The 25,504-nt window shown below is 41.9% G+C and overlaps 1 protein-coding gene across 1 annotated transcript; it reads left to right on the forward strand.

Annotated features, from left to right (window-relative positions):
* The first annotated feature begins 1,984 nt into the window (after positions 1–1,984).
* On the forward strand, positions 1,985–25,504 carry FBXO3 (F-box protein 3). The gene is made up of 11 exons (XM_066630708.1): positions 1,985–2,101; positions 8,555–8,644; positions 11,643–11,806; positions 12,840–12,954; positions 13,087–13,291; positions 14,846–14,891; positions 16,898–16,982; positions 19,107–19,229; positions 20,492–20,607; positions 22,131–22,321; positions 23,794–25,504. The coding sequence occupies exons 1-11, from the start codon at positions 1,995–1,997 to the stop codon at positions 23,917–23,919; spliced, it is 1,368 nt and encodes a 455-aa protein (XP_066486805.1). The 5' UTR covers positions 1,985–1,994; the 3' UTR covers positions 23,920–25,504.

Below are 25,504 nucleotides of genomic sequence, written 5' to 3' on the forward strand. Positions count from 1 at the left end.
AAAAACAGGTTCTGGATATGACTTTGTCACTACAGTATATCACTTTCAGTCTAGCTTAAACTAGCAGAAACAAAAGTTACCAACATTGTTTGACTATTGTCCTCTGTCTTCCTGAAGTGTTGTTCTTGCAGACAAAATGAGAATGATTTGCATACTCCTTCTGACAGGCAAAGAGTTTAAAATACATTACAGGTTTATATGTAGCCCATAAAAGAGAACTCGTCAGCTCTAAAGCCTCCTCTTTTCAGATGGTTCAAATTTCTGAGAAACCCAAACTGACGTTCAATGAAGCACACATGTATGTGTGTCCCACATAGATTAGGGTTATCTATCGAGCTTTCTCATTATATAACAGCAGGCTCCCTCACTGAAATAGCTAAATTTGAACTGAAGGTGCCATGTTCATCTCTTAACATGTGGCAAGCCCTGGGTACCAGACTGTTAAACCAAAAGTCACCAAAAAGATTGAACAGTTACACCTGCTGAACTTCTGCCCGCTGTGCAGCTGTTAAAAGTATAGGTGGTCTGCTGGGGGGGGGGAAACAGGGAGTAGTCCAAGGCTCCCTTATCTTGGAATTTCAGGTCAAAACCTAATGCAGTCTTTGGAACTCGGTGGCACGTTCACCAAATGCCACAGGACACAGAATTTTTCTGTCTCCGACTATACAGGAACCAGGAGACATCCACTAAAATTGAGTGTTGGGAGAATTAGGACAAACAAAAGAAAATATTCCTTTACCCAACATATAATTGGTCTGTGGAACTCCTTGCCACAGGATGTGATGGCATCTGGCCTGGATGCCTTTAAGAGGGATTTGGATAAATTTCTGGAGGAAAAGTCCATCACAGATTACAAGCTGTGATGGGTATGTGCTACCACCTGATTTTAGAAGATGGTAAACTCAGAATGCCAGGTGCAAGGGAATGGCATGAGGATACAGGTCTCTCGTTTTGTGTGCACCCTGAGGCACCTGGTAGGCTGCTGTGAGATGCAGGAAGCTGAACTAGGTGGGCCTTTGGCCTGATCCAGCGGGGATCTTCTTATGTTTCCATGATTAGTATCCGCAGGACCATGTCACAAGTGCCTGGGCAATCGCTGGAACTTATCACTGGTGTAATTAGTCTGTGGAACCCCTAGCCACAGGATCTGGTGATGGCATCTGTTTTCAATGCCTTTAAAAGTGGATTGGACAGATTTCTCGGAGGAAAAGTTCATCACCAGGTTATAAGCCAAGTTGGGTACACGCAACCTCCTGGTTTTAGAAGGAGGCTACATCAAAATGCCAGATGCGAGGGAAGGCACCAGGATGCAGGTCTCTTGTGTGCTCCCTGAGGCATCTGGTGTGCCATTGAGAGATGCTGGAAGTTGGACTAGATGGGCATTTGGTCTGATCCAGTGGAGCTGTTCTTAGTGAGTCTGTGGCACTCCTTGCCACAGGATGCTGTGATGGCGTCTGGCCTGGATGAAGCGAGGGAGGGTGCCAGGAAGCAGGTCTCTTGTGTGCTCCCTGAGGCATTGGGGTCCCCTGTGGGATGCAGGCTGGACTAGATGGGTTTTTGGTCTGATCCAGTGGGGCTGTTCTTAATGAGTCTGTGGAACTCCTTGCCACAGGATGCTGTGATGGTGTCTGGGCTGGATGAAGCAAGGGAGGGCGCCACGATGCAGGTCTCGTGTGTGCTCCCTGAGGCATGAGGGGGCCGGTGTGGGGCGCGGGATGCAGGAGGCTGGACCAGGCGGGCCTGTGGCCTCACCAGAGAGCCCCTTGCGTTGCTATGGCTGCCTTCCCAGCACAGGGCTTGCAGGGGGTCGCAGCGCGGCGAGCGCCAGGCAGCTCCTGAGAGCCTTCCCCCGGCCAAGGCTCGCCCCGGCCTGCGTGTGGGTGTTCTGATAACACAGCCGCGTGGCCGGGCGGGCGGGGGCCCTGCCCGCAGTGACGGAGCCCGGGACCAACCCCGAGGAGGGCGGGGCGTCCTGCGACGGGCCCGGCGTCAAGATGGCGGCGTCCGTGGAGCTGGAGCCGCAGCCCCTCAGCCTGGAGCTGCTCCCCACCGACCCGCTGCTGCTCATCCTCAGCTTCCTGGACTACAGGGACCTCATGAGGTGGGGGAGCCGGTGCCGCTCTCGGGGGCCTCCTCCCTCCCTCTGCAGCGCTGGGGGTGCCTGCCCTCCCTGGGGAGGCTGGCCTGGCAGGGAAAGGGGGGGGCTCGATGGTGCTGCTTCTGGGGAGGGGGTCACAAAGCTATGCACACTTTCCTGGGAGTAAGCCTCATTGGACCCAGTGGGACTTACTTCTGAGTAGACACGCACAGAGTAAGATTGGGGTGATTGGGGGTGCTTGGGGAGGCAGCCTCTTGTACTGTGCTAGATGGGTAGAATTCCCAGACACAAGGTGGGGGGTGGGGGGGCAGAGCTCCCCTGCCTTTGACCATTGTATAGAAGAGGGAACTTGGGCAGGTGCAGCTCTTTAAACCTTCCCATGTTGAGCTGCACCTGACAACACACCCTTTTCTATACCAGGGGTGGGCAAAGTTTCAGCTTTAGGGCCCCTGGACCTTTAACAATGGTATAGAAGATGGAATTGTCACCTGTGGAATGACAAGCTGCGCCTGCTGAACTTCCCTCTTCTATACCATTGTTAAAGGTCCAGGAGCCCTAAAGCTGAAACTTTGCCCACCCCTGTTCTGTACAATGGTTAAAGGAAGAGGCATTCTTTCTGTCCCACTTTGTAGCTGGTCACCCTAATTATTATATTTCAGCTCTGTCTGAGTGGGAGTTGCTTGAGGCCACACTGTGGCACTTCCTTCCAGGTAAATGTACGCAGGACAAGGGTGACCAGGTACAAAACAGGACAGAATGCCTCTAAATATGCATAGGACTAGGGTTATCCGATCTCAAGGGGGACAGAATGCCTCTACCTTTAATCACTGTATGGAAGAGGGAATTTGGGCAGGTGCAGCTCTTTAAACCCTTCCAGGTTGAGCTGCACTTGACAAAATTCCCTCTTCTATGCAATGGTTGAAGGTAGAGGCATTCTCTCTGTCCCCCTTTGTATCTGGTCACCCTAATTATTATTGTCCCCCATATTGCAGCTGAGGCTGAGTGGGAGTTGTCTGAGGCCATACTGTGGCACTTCTTTCCAGCTAAATATGCACAGGACTGGGGTTACCTGATGCAAAGGTAGAGTGCCTCTACCTTTAACCATTGAAGAGAAGAGGGGAATGTTGGCAGGTGTAGCTTTTTAAACCCTTCTATGTTGAGCTAAAGGTAGAGGTACTCTGTTCCCCTTTGTACCTGGTTACCCTATAGATGGGAAGGTTTATTGGTGAAGGAGGTGGGGGGTTCTCTGAAGTAAAGTGCCTGAATGGGGATATGTGGGAGAGATGCTCCCCAGAGAAGAAGCGAAATGAATGTCCTTGTCTGTGGGCATTAGATTGCTGTTTCTGCAGTGCCTTCTGGTATTCTGGCCTGTTCTGCATTGCACAGCATGAGGCTTGTCTCTTATGGTAGGTGTTGAGTCCCAAGTGCTTTGAAGAAGCCTGCAAGCTGTCTCAATGCTGACAGACAGGTTTCTTTCACCACGATCTGGCAGTGTCAACAGGTGTCTGCTCTGTTCCGCCTCTTAAAGCTGGCCTGCCCTAGTGACACCACCTGGTTGGTCCTTTAAAATTATTGTACTAAGATGTTATGAAATGGGTTGTTTTCAGTATGGGTTGGTTCAGTGCAAAAGAGACATGCCAAGAGACAGGATAGAAGGAAAGGAACGGCAGTTCCTTGGACTTGATTCAGCACTGCAAGCTTAGGATTGGACACTATATAGGAGATATAAGTAGAAGTGTCCTAGCAGCTTTGTTGGTTTTTTAAAATGAGAAGTAGCTGCAATTTGGATCAGAGAAATGATGAGGAGACTTGTTTAACTTTTTCAACTAAGAATTGTCACCACCCCATGTGCTACCCCCCCCCCCCACACACACACTAGAAAATGTAGAGATCCTGTATCTTTTCCTCCAGAAGTGGAAAAAGAGTTTGGTGAAGAGAGAGATGCTGAGTGAAAATGGGAAGAGTTAAGGCTCCTCCTGCCTTCCTCTGATCAAATTTGAAGTAAAACCTAGTATGAGTAAGTCTTATTTAAAAAGAAAACTAGGAGACTATTACACATATCAGCCACATACTATTTTAGTTTGGCCTTTAACTGCAATTAGTGAGATGGGGCTAGCAGTGCCAGTACAGTGAAAAACAAGACCCTTTGGTGACTGGCTGGGCAGAGTGCTGGTAACAAGTTATATTTCTGATGCATTTTGAAATTCTAGCTTTATGCTCTTCGTAAAAGTATCTCTGACTTGCAGCCCTCCTTGTCAAAATTAGCAATTTTTGTTTATTTAATAAGAAATAAACGTGGTGCCAAAATAATGGACCTTCCTATTTCAAAAACTTTCTCACCTATTCCTCTTTGAGTTTCTCTTGCATCAGTCAAACTGTTTTTCTTTAATTTTATACTGCACCATTCCCATAGTGCTTTGGACAGCTTTGCAGTCTCTCTCCCTGATAGTAGAATAGATGTCTTGTGTGTGGACTTTCTAACAGAACAGCCCACAGAATTATCACAAGTCTACATTTCTTCCCTCTCTCCCAGGATGAAAATGCTACCTGGGAAAGACACAGGTGGGGCAAGGATTACAGCGAGTGACTAAATGCAATTACAGCTGTCTCAAACTGCAATCCTATCCACACGTTTTGGGGAGTAAACTCCAATAACTATAATGGAACTTCTGATTAGATAAGAACATAAGAACAGCCCCACTGGATCAGGACTTAGGCCCATCTAGTCCACCTTCCTGTATCTCACAGCGCCCACCTAATGCCCCAAATGGGCATAGATAGGCATAGTCATAGATAGGCATAGGTTTGGGGGTCTTGGTCCTCTTCAGTACCCTGGATGGAAGGTGAAAGACAAGAGTAGGCTGAGCAGAATTAAGCCACTGTTGTACTTTGCCAACAACAGAAACCATAGCCCAAAGAAGTCAGTGTATGAGGTTGCAGATTTTTATTTTATTTTTTTATATAACTAGACACTATGAGAAAACCTGGAGTGTACGTGTATGCATTTCTGAGTACAGCAATACAGGTCCAGCCTATTTATACATGAATTTGACTCAACACAAATGGCCCCTGCAAATGAGAAGGAATGTGCTGATCCCCAGAGAAGGGGAAAAATGCACCCCTTTAAAATCAGTTTAAAAAACTGAACAGTCCTTTAACAATAGCCTCCCTAATGAGAGAGAGAGAAGGCAGCTGGCTAACAATCCATCAATCCTTCTCTCCCCAGTGGACCCCTCCCTTCCCCCTGAGCACATGAAAGAAAGGTGATCCCTTTGCATTGGTGAAGGGAGGGGCTGAGTGTAAGCTCTTGGAGGAGGACCGATTGATGGATTGTCTTGTTAATGACTCTTCTCTTACATCACAAAGGTCAGCAAGACTATTTTTAAATCACAGGAGCAAAGAAACTTTGTTTTTTAAATTGATTTGTTATAGTGTGTTTTTTGCCATCCACAAAACAGTGCTTGGAAGGGAACCCACATGAATAATTTGTCTCAACCTGTCTTGTTAATGACTCTTCTCTTACATCACAAAGGTCAGCAAGACTATTTTTAAATCACAGGAGCAAAGAAACTTTGTTTTTTAAATTGATTTGTTATAGTGTGTTTTTTGCCATCCACAAAACAGTGCTTGGAAGGGAACCCACATGAATAATTTGTCTCAACCTGTACCTTGTACTTTCATCTGGTTAAGGATGATGATGAAATACAAAGCATAGACGAAATACGAAAATGTCAAAGCATAGTCTAATTTAGTTTGCAAATTTATTTGGCCAGTGAAAAACGTAAATAATTAACTATATAGTACATGCAAATACATGCAAAACCTAAATAAACAGAAATAAAAGAAAAATAAACATAAGAACTTCATGGAAGTTTGGATGAAATTAGAGGAAAGCATGTGGACAAAATCTGAAATGCAGTTATAATTAAAAGTGGTTGAAAGAGCAAAGAGATGAAGTCAAGGTATGCTTGTATGCATGCAGGGATAAATAATCTTTATAAAATTAACTATATGTTTGAAACTATTTTGTCAGAGAAAATAAAGGCACCTGGGTAACTGTAATTTTTTTCAACATGATGAAGAAAATTGGGGCAAAGATGAAGTTTAAGGGCCCAGTCTTATCCAACTTTCCAGCACTGATGCAACTGCAACGCAGTCCCAAGGTCAAAGAACAAATGTTCCCTTACCTTGAGGAAGTCTCCATGATTGCCCTCCCTCACAGGATGCAGCATGTGCCCCGTTGGCACAGCTGCATCAGTGCTGGAAAGTTGGATAGGATTGGGCCCCAAGATGTACAAAGAGTGTTGTTTTATTGATGTTGACAGTTACTAACTACAGAGTTCTAAATTTTTAAAAATGATTCTGATAATATTTGTTATTAATGGGGGAATCTTTCCCTAAAAGTCAAGCATTTCATGAAGCAGTGCTATAGAATAAAATATTCCTTGGCACTGCACAGGAATTTGTTCTTGCCTTCCTGTGACTTATCCCCCAAAAATCTGAGTAATGCTTCTGTGTCACAGAAGGTTCTATGTTTAAATATTGATCTGTAACAGGTGGCATTGCTGCAAAAAGACATCACTCCTCTTCTAATCTTACAGAATAGTGTGTTCATTGCCAGTGCCATTCTGTGTGGAAACATACATCAATTTATGTCAGGGGTCTCCAAACCCCGTCCCGGGGTCCAGATGTGGCCGCAGCAAGCCAGTTTCCGGCCTGTGGCCAACCTCTTGTCTCCTGAAAGCCTCCGGCCCACTCAACTGAACATGACCAGAACTGTGCTCTGATTGTGTCTGGAGGGTGTTCTGAGGGTGAAAGGTTGAATGAATGAGCCCATTCATTCATTTATTCACTCATCTAAGTTCCATCTCTAATTTATTTATTTGAATTTTATATTTAAAAATTTTTCCGACCCGCCACATCACGCCAGATATTTGATGCAGCCCTCTGGCCTTAAAGTTTGGAGACCCCTGGTTTATATTTTGGAACTATATTCCAAGATAATTGGATATCTTGGAGGTGATACTCATATTCTGTTTCCTGGTATATTTATAAAAGTATAAATTTGCGCAAATGAGATTTTTCTAAAATAGGCATTATATACACTTTTTGCATCATTATATTTGTTTAGGAGCAGTGCCTCTTTGGTTTGACTTAATGGCACAGTCCTGTGCTGGCCTCTGCTAGCAAGATGTGCACATGTGCTGTTGCAAATGTGCCGTAAGGCATGTTGCGGCAGCATGAAGGTGTGTGGTGCTATTTTGCAGGCTATTTTGCAGCTATTTTGCAGGTGTTTGGGCTTACCTGGGGCAAGGGAACAAATTTTCCTTTACCCTGTGGTGCCCGCCAGCAGCCTTCTTTCTCAGAGAATGCAGTGGTGGCCATTTCAGTTCTATTACACCGTTTGCAGGCTGGAGGATAGGAATGGGCTGTTACTGGAGACTGTTAGTCTTTTATATAATGCACACCTCTTGAATGGCTTTTGTATATTATGATATACTCTGCTGCAAGTACCATGTATCCATATAATAATTCATTCCATTAATGGAAACTATAAACTATTCCTAAGGGTGGGGAGGTATAGTCCATGCTGTTATGGAATCTAGCATTAAAATGCTGAGCTTTGCATACTGAGATTCTTCTCAGTATTTTTCTGTTTTTAAGCATGGGTAATTAGCATATGGTATTTGCAGGAATCAAACAATAAGAAGGCTGAGCAGAACATTTGGTACAGTCAGAGCTCAATTTACATGTGGGTTGCGTTCCCAGAAATCTGCCCTTATATTAAAAACACGTTAATTAAAAATGACTGCACTATATGATGCATTATATGATGGAAATGTGCTAGGGCAGTGGTTCCCAGACTGTGGATCGGAATCTGATTTTTGGTGAGCTGCAAAACTGACAAGCCAATAGCTCACAAGGAAAATGTATTGAGCCCTAAGGAAACAAAAACAGAGGAGCATGTGCATATTTACTCATGAGTAGGCAACCTTACCTTGGTCCACTGCATAGGGGATTGCAAGGCCACCAAAATGGTCCAGATCCATTGAACATGGAGCTCAACAGTGCTCCAGGACGTAGTTCCCCCCCTTCCCCCCACAACAGTAAAAAGAATAAAAACAGGCTTGAGCGGCTAGTACTGAAACATTTTTTTCCCACTGTCATAAAGTTAGGTGGGTCTCGGCAGAGTGTTTTGAAAAGTGGGTCCCACTGTTAAAAAGTTTGGAAACAACTGTGCTAGGGTATACATTTCACCATATACATCTTTATAACTGATTTTCTGTGAAACTACATAGAAGTCGCATTTGTTTCAGCATGGGAAAGGCGGTATATAAATTTTTCAAATAAATCAATAAATAAAATGGGAAGTTCTTCAGCTTCAGTGCTCATTATGAGAAGTCATGTTTTTTTATGGCTGGTAGACAGTTTTAAAAACTATCTCTTTATTTACAGCTGCTGTTACGTTAGCCGTAGATTAAATCAGCTTTCAAGTCATGATCCATTGTGGAAAAGGCACTGCAAGAAATACTGGCTTTTATCTGAGTAAGTATGGGTAGTAGTATTTGATTTTTCATAAACTTAAATGGTGTCTGGATTACTCTGTGTCAGTCTAGTACATTTACAACCTTTTCATGGTATATGCTTAATTAAAGATTTCCACAGGCATGTTTAGTATTTTTTCTTTAAAAATTGAAATATAATAATGGCAATCTCAAAAACACACCTGAATATCAGCTGAATAATATACCCTCTGTCATCCAAGAATAGTTTTCTGCTAAGCTGTTTAGTGAGAGCATCTTCATTTGATAGTAGAGTACTTTTTGAGATGCATAATTCCTCTTTGGTAGCCTTTAATTGGACTTGTGTCTAGGCATGTGGACAGATGTGGACAGTTCTTGTGTTAACCATTTTATGAACTTTTTGCTGAAAAGTAGTATATAAGCAGTTTTAATAATATCCTAAATTGGTCTGCAACACTGCTTCTCATTTTTCCAAAATGTTGAAATTTGGTGGAATTAGAAAACTTGTGCTTATTTATACTTCTGATTGATACTGTATTGCTACTCCTTTAGTTTGAAGATGGTTTCTAATTTGGTTAGAAATGTGCAGTTAATGATTATCTTTCTTGTATCTTATGAAATCTTGTTCCATTCCCTCATTCACTTATCTGTCCCTTGTATTATGACTTTTAGGGCGCAATCCTAACCCCTTATGTCAGTGCTTTCCAGCACTGGCATAGCTGTGCCAGTGGGGCATGTGCTGCATCCTGTAGTTGGGTGTCACTCACGGAGGCCTCCTCAAAGTAAGGGAATGTTTTGTTCCCTTACCTCAGAGCTGCATTGCCCTCATGTCAGTGCTGGAAAGCACTGATATAAGGGGTTAGGATTGCGCCCTTAGTTATACTGTTGCTAAAACTGATTATTACTAAACTGCCTGACAATCCCTGGACCCCTTATCCTGCAGAATCTCTTTTGAAAAAATTCATTGTGAAACAAAAAGCTGAAGTTACTGGGATCCCCAGAATGATACAGAATGCAGAGCAACAATGTTCAGGCCTATTCATGTGACCCTTTTGCACCCATGGTGGCTGTAACTTTCAATTTTCTTGTGTTAACCTACAGCAGCTTTTCTGCGGATTGATTGTCAGGGCAGTCTTATACATGTCTACTCAGAAATAAGTTTCATTGTGTACTGTGGGAATTGCTCTGAGAAAAGTGTGAATAGGATTGCAGCTTGAGTATGTTCTTCACTGATCCCAGCCTGGATGAGCTTTCAGTATTTGAACTGCAGCTACTCAAATGGAGCTGAAGGTTTTATGAATAAGCCTCTTGTGAAAATCATGACACCTGAAAAATGACAAGCTACCGTTTTGTGATGGAAGTTCAGATTGCAATACTTGATGCTCATTTTAGCACACAGTGTCTGGGTTCAGATATTGCACTGAACCATGTTTTAGACATCGTTTAGTATTAGGATTGCAAGATTTGGCATGTATATTTCCCCCCCCCCCATTTCCTACAAATGTGAAGAGAGGAATTTTTCTACTTCCATTAGTGTTCAAATCCTGGCTTATTCTAACCACAGTTTGCAAACAACCCAGAATGTGAGAACAACCTGTGATATGAAACTAAGGTTGCAACCCAAACCAACTTTCCAGCACTGATATAAGGGCAATGCAACTCCAAGGTAAGGGAACAAACATTGCCCTACCTACCTTGAGGAGGCCTCCGTGACTGCCCCCCCCCCAACTGCAGGCTGCAGCACATGCCCCACTGGCACAGCTGTGTCAGTGCTGGAAAGTTGGCTAGGATTGTCATCCTTCAGTCTTGGAAGACTATGGTATCGCGCTCTGAAAAGTGGTTGTGGAACAGAGTGTCCTCTCCTGGGTAAAAGTAGATATGGAGGATAGACCCAGCTGCAAAGCCTGGGTAAAGTAGATATGGAGGATAGACTGTTACCCATGCAGCAAATCCCCCCTCTCCACATCGCTGAAATGGTCCAATGGAAAGGCAGAAGCCAATACGGTTGGTTCCAACGGCGACGCTGGAGTTGCCAGAATGTGACTGTGTTCAGCCGTGAACTGCCTCAGGGACTCCGGCTCCGGATTTTGCCTTGAGGTTGACTCCTGAAGCCTTTTCCATAACTGGATTTAGCCACAAGGCAGTAGAGGTTTGGGATCAGAGTTTTCCTTCTCTCAGATGAGCTGCCTTCCCAGGCTAACGAGTCCCATCTACCCGGTGACTGTTTAGTCGCCTCTTACGACAAGTACAGCCAAACTGAGGGCCTATTCTTATCCCCAGCCCCCAGGGGACTTAGGATTGCACCCTAAGTAATTCAGTGAATCTGCAGGGTTTAGCTTTAGCTACATTGTACCATAAGTTTTCTAACTTACAGGTGGGTTTCCTCATTAAAGAAAACTGTCATCTAGAAATTTCACAAAGGGAGATCAGCAGAAGTGGGGGTACTTTAACTGCCAGATAATTGACATATAGCGTGTTCTTTATCCATGGATTTGAAACCTGCAGATTTGATCCACTGCGGGTTCTGAACCCATGGCTAGAGGACTCACTGAAGACTTTCTGGACATGTATCCAGGAGGTTATCTGAGTTGCAGGTAGGTCACGTACAGCCTTCCCACGCCTCAGAATGCCTGCTGGAGCCATCTGGCAGGCCCAATTTTTGTGAAAACCTGCAAAGTGCCTGCAAAAAGGCTTCCCCATGCTTCAGAAACAGGTTGGACTGCAGATTTCTTTATCCACATTTTTTGCATCTGCAGAAAAGGAACGCCCCTCAGGTGCTGAGGACTGACCTGTATGTGCAGTGTTCCCTGTAGTGTTCTCTTTGCTTGCTGCACAGTGGGAAGAGGCATCTTCTGGTGACAACTTCATCACAGACTTTTGTTTCTTTGAGCTCCATGTTGTGCAGCGCTCAGCTTCAGGCTGCACAGCCACACAGCTGCGCAGCTTAGGGAGAACAATGCATATATGATATTCTTGCTATTACTTGCTGGTTAAATTGTGTGTGCATGTTTTTTTTTCAGAGCTGAGAAAAGTCGAAGAAACAAGAATTGGAAAGCAATCTTCATAGATGTCTATGCTGATTTAGGAAGGTATATTCAGTATTATGCTACGCTTAAAAAAGCCTGGGATGATTTGAAAAGGTATCTGTTACAGCGCTGCCCTCGGATGATTAATTCTTTGAAAGGTATGGTTTACGTATTGGTCATATTTGATAACTTCAGTTGTTCGTGTATTCTTTTTCTAAGTGTATTGTATGGCAATTTAAGAGTGGGAAATGTCAGCTAACAACTACCATGTGATGATTAAGTATTGCAAAAGAGGAACAAAAATAATTGACTTTGTGTGCTTGTTTTGTTTATTAAATTGACAGTTCTCTCCCCAAGAACTTGTTTCGTTCTCTCACATGAAATTGAGTTAATTTGTTAATTTGGCATAATGATCCACAGAGGGAAAAGGAAGAATAAACTTACCTGCTAGGTTTATGCACCCCAGTATATGTTTTAAACACAAAATGTTAAGCCAGAGTTCCTCAAACTGTGGGTCGGGACCCACTAGGTGGGTCACAAGTGAGTTTCAGGTGGGTCATGCAGCACCTAGCGTAGCGGCCATTGAAAATACAGAGCTGAAAATACAGGGTATAGAGCTGCTGGGTAGGAAGGTCTTCCAGTGGGAGAGAGCATGGTGCTTTGCCCTGAATCTGTGGGATGCTGAAGTGGGGGGAGGCTTAGAGAAGGATCCAAGTCTGTGTTCTGCTTTGACTTCCAAGCCAGAATATTTGAATTCCAAGCTATGCAAAATAACAGCATGAGCACACTGTAATGGAACCTTTGGCTGATCGTGGATTTGGTTTGAAACCTAAATTGATTATGCCACTTCTGGCCATGACATCACTTCCAGGTTAATGACGTTGCTTCCGGTGGGTCATTCTAAAAAGTGAGTCCAGGTGTTTAAATGTTTGAGAACCACTTCATTAAGCCGTTTGGACAATGTGGGCAACCACTCTTTCTGACATGAGTATTAATACCCATTTTTAAAAAATTAAACTGTGAAGAAACCCTGAGAGAGGACACAATCCTAAATATAGTGGTCAGACCTGCTGGCTTCACTGGAGCTTGCTCATGAGTTTAACATTGGGTCTTAAATCATTCAATGTAACATACATTTTTCATGTTCTTTGAACATATGTTCTGAACTTTGCAGTCTTTAAATGTTCACAGAGAGTGTACGAGAGGAGGATCTGGATGCTGTGGAAGCACAAATTGGTTGCAAACTCCCTGATGATTATCGGTGTTCGTTTCGAATCCATAATGGACAGAAGCTAGTAGTTCCAGGGTGAGAAGTTATTATAAACTATACATGTTATCTAGTGATCTGCTGCAGTATATTTCATATATTGAACTGTATCGATGAGGATAAATTGTAAATCAGATAACTTTCTGTTCTTTTTTGTTGTTTTTTCTGAAGGCTCATGGGAAGTATGGCGCTTTCCAATCACTATCGCTCTGAGGATTTGTTGGACATTGACACAGCAGCCGATGGTTTTCAGCAGCGAATGGGATTGAAACAATGCCTTCCCTTAACGTTTTGCATTCACACTGGCTTGAGTCAGTACATGGCTCTGGAGAGCGTGGAGGGTCGAAATAGTTATGAGATCTTCTACCAATGTCCAGTAAGAACAACTTGTAAATAGAACCTTTAGACAACACTAATGCTGCTCACCCTCCTCAATAGATGAAATTGATCCTGTATATGGTAGGCACAACTTGACTGTATATGTAGAGTATTTTAAAAGTCAGTTGTCTTTTGCCTATAAACCCCCTTCTTGTCAGGTCAAAATATCACAGGAATATTAAAATATTCTAACTAGTGAAGGGGAAGGCATAAGCTTGACATGATAGTAGTGAGTTTAATATAGCAATTATATTATAGACTCAGGGAAATAGAAGAATGGTGTGACTATGGACAGAAAAAGTCACACAGTAGGGTCTAGAACCAGGAGGGTTTTTGGTGGAAAGGCAGGGTTACTGATAACCCTGAAGGTGGGCTTGGAAAAGCTGGGTCTTGCATGTTGATTTCAAATGGCTGTAAATATTTGACTTCAAGTTTCTCATACGTAGTACAACTTAGAGTTCAAGTTGTCTTTGAGCTATTATAATGAAGCCATAATACGTTCTTGAAAATATATCAAGGTATAGCAAGAATTATCTCTTTGCTTGTAGCCTTGATAACTGATTTGTAGGTTGTGAAAACTCCTTTGCTGATTTAGAAGTGTTGGCTAAGGACTTATCTGTTCTATAGCTTACATTTTGAAAGAATAAGTTTGTCAGAGCAGTGAACAAAGTACAGCACCACCTTATTTGTGGTGATAAATGAAATGCCACCTTGACTTTTGTGTTCAGCCTTGTTGAACTATCATTTTCAAGCAAGAATGGTGTTTTAACAAGTTGGTACATTACATTGTTTTGTTTTTGTTTCAGTGTGAATGTAGTTAAGTTTTATAAAATGTTCTGTTAAAATTCATTTCTAAAAATTTGTGTCCATTCAGTCCACAAATTACCAGTCTACTTACTCACATGTCCTGATTTTAATAATTTATGTCACACTAAAAGTTTGAGAGGGAAACTCTCTTTGTTTGCAAAATCATCCCTGTTTGCCTGCTAACTAGACTTTCATTTTTCATGCATATTATAGTATGCTTCTCCCCACCTATGTAGTACTATAGCTTTAGTTTTTCTCCCTCTATATTCTAATTTTGGAGTTACTTTAAATCCAGAATACTACTATTATCAAACTGTCTATGGCAATCAATACAATGAAGTGGTAAATCCCTCATTAAAAGAGTGCTCAGTAATGTTTTAGGCATAATTTTTTAACATTAAATACATATCATAAGAGTTTCAGGATATCTTGATTATGTTTCAGGTTAGAACAAACTGACATATAAATGTGCATAGTAGTTTAAATCATGTGCTATTCTGATTATAAATGATTTAAATGAAATGAAGCAAAGTTTAGTTTTGTCTCCCGGATGTCCACAAGCTTGAGTTAGGCATGCAAACAAATTTGTTCTCATAGTAGATGTAGTTTTGCTCTCTTATTGCTATAGCTATAGAGGCCAGGACTCAAAACATTGTTTGAAATCTTGAAAGAAATTCCGAAGTTTATTCTCTTTGAAATCCAACTTTCTAGAATACAGGTAACCTTTTCTTTCCTTTTGTTCAAGGATCAAATGGCCCGAAATCCCTCTGCAATTGACATGTTTATTACAGGTAACAGTACTGTGCAATTTGTATGGGAAACCTTTTTAGCAAAAACCAGTTGTATTGCAATATCTTAAGCTGACAAGCAGTGCTTTTTTACATATGCCAGATCTGCAGTGCACACAAGGGCATACTACACATTACAGTGCAGCCATGTGTAATGACATCTCAGTGGCTGCCTCTCTCTTGTGGAAAGAAGGAGATGTCATTTTGAAATGGAGCTTAGTGCTTCTGTACCAACCTACTTCTCCTGAAATCGACATCCTTTCCATTCCCGCCACTTTATACATACATCTGTTTTTTGCAGTGCATGATTCCAAATTAGTGTTGCAAGGTAAACGTGGGACCAGAACTCAAGTGAACTAAAAATGTAGTGGGATGGGATAGAATAGGGTTTTTCAGGAGAAAGCACCTGCCAGAAGAAAGGGCAAGCTCTTTCCCCTGCTCTACTGTCTGCTTTAAAAGCAAAGGAGAAACTGGGGCTTCATAACATGGTGTTCGCAACATAACATGGTGTTTGCCCCACAAACTACACCATAACTGTGGGTGGAGGGGTGTATTATCTTAGGCTTCTATTATGCTGCAGATAGGAGTTATCCCTAAATCTGTGTACTGTGGAGCCCCTCCATAGCATTTTTAGGTTTCCTCTATTTAAATTGGTGGTTTGAATGAGCAAGAAGTGATTCATTTGCATTAGATACTGACAACCTGATTTTAAGGTATAATTGAGCCTCCTAATAGTTGAAAATAGAATGAGACAAGATGGTGGTCCACAAGGTTGTGGGGATCATCAGATTGGGAATTCTTCCACTGCACCCCATCCTAGTAATGTGAGACTACTGAACTCCAGGGCTAGATGGGCAGCGTCCTCTTTACCTGGCCCTGTAGCATAGTTGCCTTGCAGAACTGATTGCTGAGGTTCAGGGCTAAATGAGCAGAACACTCCCACCCTAGCCTGATCCTTAATAGTACACTGGTGGGAAGTGTGGTGTTTTTACTTCTCTCTCCTATGCTGCTGTACAGGCAGAAACTGGGGTTAATAAATACACAAGAGGAAGTGTTTTTCCACTGACTCAAATGTATCCTTACCTGCCACAATTAAAGACTCCTTTAAAAGGTAGTCTCCTTACAAGATTGAAACATCCAGGACAGGTGGGGGAAGTTAGAGTTAAGAGATGCATGTCTTTAGCATGTGACCCAGACACTATTTTCTTCTGTGCTCTTCTCCCTCTCTCCCTTCCTGTGGGTACTGTAAGGAGGATGCAGCTCAAGGAGGAAAATGTCCTCCAACCTGCAGCATCCCAGTCTTCTCTGTGGGTGTGTTCTTTAACCCTGCTGTTGCTTAGCTGCCCTCAGTGGTTCATGACTTATTGAATATGATGTGGGCACTCAGTCCCTGCTGGATCTTTTTTATGTCTGCCCTGGTTTGCAAATACTTTTCTGAGTACCAGGGAAGTCTCTTGAGCGTGTGTAAGACATTTGCTTATCTATGGATGTCCCTATTGAACTGCCCAATTGATAAATAATAATAATAATAATACAGGTATTTATATACCGCCTTTCTTGGTCCTCAGATTTCTCCTCAGACTTTATTCAAGGCGGTTTACAAAGGCAGGCTGATTAAATCCCCGTAGGGATTTTTACAATTGAAAGAAGGTTCTATCTTTCAAGAACCATAACAGTCCAGATGTTTCACTCTGATCTGGTTTCACATTCTGGCCTCCATCCTCCCACGCTCAGAGCAGATGGAATAGCTCGGTTCAGCTTGTCAGCTGCTTCAAGGTTGCACAGTGCCGGTGGCCTCAAACTGGCGACCTTGTGGATGTTATCTTCAGGCAATGGAGGCTCTACCCTCTAGACCAGACCTCCTGCCTTCCTGGTGATAGGCACCAAATTTTTCTACTAGATGCAGAAATTATAAGGATGTTTGAAGGTGTTCATTGTATATAACATTTGTTATCAACTAAACCCACCTTGATCTATCTTTGTAAATTCAGTCTCTTTGTGGCATTTAGGTAGCTCCTATTTGGAATGGTTTGTCTCCTATGTGAACAATGTAGTAACTGGTGGCTATCCTATCATCAGGGACCAGATTTTCAGGTATTAATGTATTTTATCCATATTAATTTATTTCATTTGAGGAAATAAAAATGCTCGTAATCCTGCAGAAGCTATGTGTATGAGCGAGACTGTAAAAAATATTTGCACTCCGTTATGTAGAAACAATTTAGCACAACCTAAAAGTTATTAGTAGGTGCAAGAGGAAGGTTTTTGTTAAGAAGAGTAAAAGGTGCTTGAGCATTAGTAGCCCTTTTATTTAGGAGAAATCTATTCAAAGTTTGCATTCTTTTGCTCCAAGGCGGAGTTGCTAACAGTCTTTCTTCTGCAAGACACTGTATATTATATTTACGGTCAGGAATTCTCACTGGAATGTAAGAAAACGCTTTGAATGCTCAGAATGAGGTGTTCTCTGCTAGATTAAAAATTATGTCCTGCATCTATGTACATCCTTTTTTACTTCATTGTGGTGTCGCCCTCTTCAGTTGTGACACAATATTTTTATTTTAAACTGAAAACAGTAATATTCAAGAGAACTAGATATGTTGGCATGCTTCAGTCTCGGAAGACCATGGTGTCACGCTCTGAATGGTGGTTCTGGAACAGAGTGTCCTCTCCAGTGCGCACAGCCTGGGTAAAGTAGGTATGGAGGTTAGGCAGCAAATCCCCCCTCTCCACGTCGCTGAAATGGTCCAATGGAAAGGCAGAGGCCAATACGGTTGGTTCCAGCGGCGTCACAGGAGTTGCCAGAACGTGACTGTGTTCAACCATGAACTGCCTCAGGGACTCCAGCTCCGAATTTTGCCTCAAGGTTGACTCCTGAAGCCTTTTCCATAACTGGATGTAGCCACAAGGCCGTGGAGGTTTGGGATCAGAGTTTTCCTTCTCTCAGATGAGCTGCCTTCCCAGGCTAACGAGTCCCATCTACCCGGTGGCTGTTTAGTCGCCTCTTACAAGTACAGCCAAACTGAGGGCCTATTCTTATCCCCAGCCCCCAGGGGAATTCCAAAGATGGGGGACCAGATATACTGTATCTTTATTAACAAATTTCAATCCTCCTTTCTTCACAGATGTGGCACAAATTGGCTAACAATAACAAAATACATATATACAAATACATATATAACAAAATATGCAAAAAAAAAAATACTATTTTAAATGGTCAGCTAAGTCACACACTTCCCTGCCTGAAAAGAAAGCAGTCTGATAATGTAATGAAAGATTCACCACTGAATCATTGTTCCCTGCATGTAGCCTGGCTCGGTGTCTGTTGCATTGATCCAAAGTGATATTTGGAGGTTCTGCAGCAAAGATTCTGAGTCTCTGTTTCTCACTTCATGGAAGCAGTCACCACTGTACTTGTATAAGACCTTGAGTGAACCTAAAGGGCGCCTGATTTGCCACCATTAAGTTCTAGGCTTAAATGAAGCACGGTGGTTGAAATGATTTCTGAATCAAGCTTGTGCACGAATATTTAGGGAACATATAATATTACAAACTGCCCCCTCAGCGCCTCGGCACCAACTGAGCTGCCCCTATCCTCTCCTCCTTTATAGGAGGATAGGAGACAGGTGCCCTAGAGAGGCGTTGAAGCTCTAGGGCGCCCAACTCATCTCCTCCTATAAAGGAAGGGGGCGGCCCAGTCGGTGCCGAGACGCTGCCTGAGAGGCAGCTTCCCGCTGCCTTCCAGGAGCGCTCCTGGGCACCCCTGCTCCACCTCTGAGGGCGTCCCTCAGAGGCGGAGCGGAAGCAGTGCACGCCTTCTCCGATTTCCAAGAGGTTTACAGAGAAAAATGAAATAAATAATGGCTCCCTGTCCCAAAAGGGCTCACAATCTAAAAAGAAGACTACTAGTTGATTTGTCAAAATAAAAGTTTGGGTTTATTGTGGTGCAATGGGTATGAGGAAATATCCATGAGAACACTTAAGATGAATATTGAAATGTGAATGAATACGCATAAGCACATCATCTTTGCCAGTATGGCCATACTTTGTCATGTATGGATCTTAGGAAAGTGAAAAAGGAAGGCCTGTTTTAACAGAAGTGTTCATAAAGGATCAATACATGTTTTGCAATTCATTAACTGTTTTGTTAATGTTGGCTTCACTATTTATCCCTTCTTATTCAATATTGCAAAATTCCATCTATTTTTTATTCATTTCTAGATACGTTCACGATAAGGATTGTGTAGCAACAACAGGAGATATTACTGTTTCGGTTTCTACATCTTTTCTCCCTGAACTCAGTTCTGTACATCCACCTCACTATTTCTTCACATACAGAATAAGGTAGGAGCATTAAACTAACTGAGGGCGCAATCCTAATGTGCCATTGTGCTAACACAAGTCCCTTGCGCTGGTCCAGAAGTGTCGCAAAAGTGCCATAAAGCACTTTTACACCACTCAATGGGGAGATGGGCCAGTGCACAGACACAGGGAGAGGGTGAGTTGCATCGTCCGAGTTCTGCCAATGCAGGGCTCTGGGGAGGGCGGGGAGGAAGCGGGACAGTAGTGTTTTGAGGTGGGTGAGGGCAGGCGGCAGACATTCCCAGAGGCAGGTAGAAGGCAGGGCGAGGATCCGGCAGTTATGCCAGATCTTAACCCTGTTCCTGGGCAACCTGGGGCTGCTTGGATTTGTGCCACCTTTTGAGGTGATGTAGATCCAAGTAGCCCATCGGTGCTGCTGCCGCTTTACCTGGAGTAAGGGGAAGCAATTCCCTTTGCCCTGGGCTGAGCCGCTTTCAACCCCAATCCTTCCTTGGATACAGCGCAGGCCTGTCAGAAGTATGTAAAATATGTGAAAATATTGAATGTTTTCTGTAAGGTCAGGCTCTAAACTGGCCATTTTTCTACTTATGACTCTTTCCTGTACCTGTTAGTAGACCTTGTCTCTTTCTCTAAGGGTAAATGTAAGTGGAACTTTGTCCATGTAATAGATGCATGACAGGATCCAAATGTGTTGCCTTAAGATAGCAATGACTGTGTTAGGACCTTGCATTTCCTTTGTGTTCAGATTATATCATGTTGTAGTGGGAGGGAAATGTGACTTTTGTGTTTCTGCTAGCATACCAGCTGTTATAAGGAGTATTGTATGCAATATGGTGGTACAACTGTCATGGCCACCTATTAGGTAGAGACTGTGGTGGCACTTAGAGACAGCTGCCTCTTGTCAGTTAAAAATTTTATTTCACTGTGTTTTTTATCATGTGTAGGAAGTGTTTGTGTTCATTTTGAAAATAAAAAGTGGTACACACCAGCAAATCTTCCCTGTACCCCCATAACAGTTAATCTTTTCCCTTTCTTATATTTTTTTATTTAGTTCATTTGAATTTTGTGTGCTTTCCTTCTCTGACACTACAGCTAGACTGACTAAAAAAGTATCAAACATGAGTAGTGCCAGCCTCCACAGCAAGGCTTGCATCTTCCTCCAAGTTTCTAAAAGCAGTTATGAACTTTGGATAGTATTTTTGTCAATTTCATGAAGGGTTTATGGGATGCTTTGCTTAAAAGTGACACAGTAATAAAATTCATTCATTTCATTCATTCATTAGAATTGAGATGTCCAAAGATGCTCTTCCAGAGAAGGCTTGTCAGCTAGACAGCCGGTACTGGAGAATAACCAATGCCAAAGGTGATGTGGAGGAGGTTCAGGGCCCTGGAGTAGTAGGTAAGAAATACTTTTTTTTTTTTTTGCAAAATAATGACATTTGGAGCTATGTTGGCATAATGTGTGCATGTACATATAGTTGTGCACTCTGTCATATAGTATAATCTCTTTTCACTGCCTGGCATGGATATTGCACAATAAGAACTATGCAGGTCCCAGCATGCAAAATCAAGCTCTACCACAGAGCTATGGCAGTGAGCAGACTTCTGCTCTTTGACCAAGGCTTTTGTGGAGCCATATTTCTGCTGCAGCCCTCTGTACCTTCCCAAGAATCTGCTTCTGAAGATTGGGGAGGGTTCTCAGGAATGCTGTGCTTTAATGTTGTGGAATGTGCAGGAGGATTGCAGCTGCGTAGAATCTGTGAGAATTGGGAATCCTCTTCTTTGTGCATGAGGAAGTGCCTTCTGTTCATACAAACAGCCCTTTGTACCCAACCCACTTCACACCTTGTCACATTTAATTTCATTTTAGTTTGCCATTTCTTGATCTTATGATTGTCTTAAACTTCTTGTGCATTGCATATTTCCTGCTCTTATGAGTATGAGCTAAGATCAACCTGCTTTGTGTGTATGTGTGTGTGAAGTGTTGAATATAAGCAGTTATACCTTGTGCCTGTAAATCCATAACAAGTTGGTGGTGTACAGCAGTAAAGCATGGTAGGGGAAGGTCTTTAGGGAAATGCTGCGAGACAGCAAAATTACTGCTACTATTTAAGGTGCCGAAGCAACTCTCCTCCTTTTCTCCTCTGAGGAAATGAACGAAGGTTCTTTGGATGAGTGAGTGAGTAACTATTAAATCAGGTTTTAAAATTGTGGATACAATCAACTAAAATGGAGCACATTCAAGATCAGTTAATTAATTGGTGGAGATTTAAACACATTAAAATTTCCTATTGAAATCAAGAATGCTTCATTTTGGATAATGCTCTGTATGTGTTTCCAATAATGGAAAGTGGAGAGGTACAGACTGATTTTTGGAGAAGTTGATGCTTCTTTAAAAGTTATGGACTTTTATCATAGAATCAATCACAGAATCATAGAGTTGGAAGTGTCCTAAAAGGTCAGGTCATCTAGTCCAACCCTGCCTGTAGCAGGAAATCATCTTAGAGCATCTCCAGCAGGTTGTGCCCTTGCTTGAAGATTTGCAGTGGGGGAGAATCCAGCACCTCCCTTATCAATCTGTTCAAAGACATGAACTGCAATCTATGCAAAAATATGAGGAATTGGAGAGCTAACTTGGAACAGTCAGCAGTGACTTATTTATTCCATGTTTTATACCATAGCCATAAATTATACAAAAATTAGCACACCTGTGCTGAAAAAGGTCTACAACAAAGATGCGTACTCACAATTTGTAAGAATGGCAATACTTTTGATTTATTCTAAGAATCCTAGAATTTAAAAAAGTTACAGAAAATAATGAAATGTGGGCTCTCTGCTCTTGAAGCCAGTGACACAGCTTTTAATTGATTCTGTATTTTTTGCTCCAAAGATTGGTGTTGTCTGCTAATCTTATTGTTACAGGAGAATTTCCAATAATCAGTCCTGGTCGAGTTTATGAATATACCAGCTGTACTACATTTGCTACTACTTCTGGGTACATGGAAGGATACTATACATTCCATTGCCTCTACTACAAAGACAAATTTTTTAATGTCACCATTCCTAGATTTCATATGGTTTGCCCAACATTCAAAGTATCCACGGCACGCATGGTAAGTTGCAGGACTGTTTTTTTTAAGGCTTTTATCTCTGATTTTCTAGCAAACATAACTGTAATCGTATCAAAAGCAAATAGAGATATGCTTGGTGTATAGTTTGCAGTTTATCCATGCTCTTGAGTATTTCTTTCATACTTTAATACCTGAAAATCTAGCTTGCTTTTCTATATTAATCTTGTGTGGATATGAGAACAACTTAAGCATGTGCTATAAGTAATTGTAAATTCTGCTTAATATCTACAATTCAAAAAGTTGAACATTGGGGAAGACTGCTGTAAAGAAGCATCCAATTCATCCATATTCTTGATGGGTAGTTAGTCTATTGAAGAGCCAGTATTTTGGGTATAATGAATTTTTTCCTCTGTACTGTGTATGTAGTGACAAACAGAGAAATTCTGTAAAAATTCTTCTACAGAAGAAATAATTTATCAATTGAAAAGTTTTAGTGGCAACAGTTCTGTGTTTCAGTCCACTCACTGTCAGCGAGAACACAAAGCCACGAGCAGCAGCTGGCAATGATTCTGTTCTCGCTCAATGATTCTCACTCAAACCGCTCTGAAGGAGGCTTAGGTGTTTTGCTGCAGGCTGCATCCCCTTCCCACACACATGGTGTGGACTGTACCCCTAATGACACCCCTGTAGTACAGTTTGCTTTCACAGTGTCTACTGGAGGAACCAGAGATGTGTCTGTATAATTGGTCTTTTTAACCTTTACTTTGTTCTAAACAGCTACTACAAGAATGTGGTTAAGTGCAGGGCTCGGTGTTAAACAGCACTTTAGTCAGCAAACTGACCAAGAGCCCACTCCTGAGTTCTCTATCACTGACAGTATGAGCATACTGCCAATGCTGGGTGTTGCAAACATGCCATAAAGCATGTTTGCTGCACCCAGAGAGTAGGGATAGCCAGCGCTGGGCCTCTGCATTGGGAGGACAACAACGTGCAGATGCCAGGGGTCACAGTACTAGGCAACGGGGCAGGGGAGGTGGAACTGGCCCAGGAGGGGGGGCGGAACCAGCAGATACCTCCTCCGCCAGATCCTGTCCCCTGTGTTGGGCTGCAAAACCTGATATGGGACATCTCTGGTTTGCTTGGGCAAAATAGCTGGCACAATTGCCAGTAGCCCCATTTCGGGGCCTATGGCTTTCCTTGGGAGAATGGGACAAAAGTTCCCTTCCCCCAATGAGACCTTCAGCAGCCTCCCTGGTCCCACTGGATGCAATGGTAGCCATTTTGGCACCACTGCACCAGATGGTGCCAGGGTGGATAGGTTTGGGCTGCAACCCTAGAGTGTTTTGGTGTATAAACACCAATGAAATCAATATGATTTATATATTTGATGTATGCTGTTTCATTGCTGTTTTGGATGCACTTGATGTCATAAATGTGATCAAATTTTGTTGGTATAATTTTGCAAGGCAGCTTTGTTTAAAAACTGAGCTATATGGCTTCTGTTCACTCATTAGGAAACCAATCATAATGAATGTGCTATGGATGAAGATGAAGACTCAACAGACACGGATGAATATGAAGACAGACGTAGAATTTTAGACATTCCTGCTCCTTCTGGACGTTGCCCACGTCAAACCTAATCAGGCTTTCAAAAAAACTGTTCCCAAGAAAAAGGGGGCTGTGTGGGGGAGGTTAACATGTACAAATATTTCTGGGTGTTGTAAGTAATTATTGCGCAATGAAGCAACTAGCGTGAATGCTACTGCTGTTCTGACTAAAAAAATCAGATATATGGACAAAGTCTTTTTTTCATTTTTGGAAAAAGGATTTGTGGGGTGGAGATGGGAAGGTGCTAGTGTGATAAGCATTATTTTTTCAATCAGCTTTACATATTGGTGGTACATTTAAAACTGGTTTAAGAACAGAATAGGGGCTAATTTTTTTTTTTAAGAAATAACTTGGAGACACAAAAAATGGAGGAAAAAAGTATGGTTTTGTACTGTTCACTTCTGCTGTAAGTGAAAAACTTGCAGTTAAATTTATGTAGCTACTGGGTTGTATTGAGTGTTCTCGTACTGTTTAATATGGACAATTACCAACATTTTGAAATTTGAGCTAGTCTTATGTTTGTTTAATGCTGCATTTCAGTCTCTGATCTATATAGGCCTTTGGGAATGTGGGATAAGCATATTGCCTACTGCATTTTATCATTTATTATTATATAATATAAATATGTAAATATTTTTATTTCCTCCCTTACCTTTCAGCTGTCATTTAACTACTGTGATAAGTGATAGACTTTTGTTATAAACAGTTTCCTGAACACTATATGGATTTTTATAATGTCTGACTAAAAACCGAGACAACTTACAGCTGAAAAAGATACGTTGATAGGTATGTGATGTATACAAGCAAGAACTGATAGGATGTGGCAGCATACAATTTTTGTATCTTTAAACAACTTATAAAACAGAAGCAGTAGAAGTGAATCATTTTATGCAGCACTGGTAGAAGTAATTCACCTAAGATAATTCTAGACAATTTTTGGCTCTCCAAGTTCAGATGATTCTGATGCAGAGAAAAACAAACCTTTTAAAGTCATGAGATGTGAAAAGATGGATACTGCCTAACTTTTTTTTCATAGATCCCATCTACCAATCAATTTGTTGGTACCAATCAGTTTGTTACATGACCCAGTTCTGGAAACTGTCACTCAGTCCGCAAGAGGAAATAAAGTAATACCATATTAGATAAAACAAGAGTATCTTTATATCAAATATTATTCTAGTTGAATTGATTACTAGTTGTAAATAGAACTGCAACGATACTGTTTTCAAAAGAAGTCTGAATTTTCTTATGGTAACAGTACAGAGGAAATAACAAATTGCATTCTGAGGTCTGCTTTGTAAATTTAATGTGGACTTGATTGTATATAGTTAAAAAAATTGCCAAATGTTACAAAGCAATTCTGAAAAATCAGTGTATGGTGTAGCGAGCTTTTGATTGGTTATGATGGTCTTGTGCCATTTCCTTCTTATGGCGAAATATGTTTTTTCTGTTGAAGTGTGTGAAGCAATGCTGAGATGTTGAAAAATAGACAGCAGATTCCGTGTGTAACTGAATAAGTAACTATTGATTTGCACATGCCTATATATCACTGATTCATTACTTGCTTATTTGTAACTGAATGTTTTATTTAATACATGAAGATTATTGCAGTATTAA

Source organism: Tiliqua scincoides, chromosome 1 (genome assembly GCF_035046505.1).
Source record: "Tiliqua scincoides isolate rTilSci1 chromosome 1, rTilSci1.hap2, whole genome shotgun sequence".
NCBI classification, from domain to species: Eukaryota; Metazoa; Chordata; class Lepidosauria; order Squamata; family Scincidae; genus Tiliqua; species Tiliqua scincoides.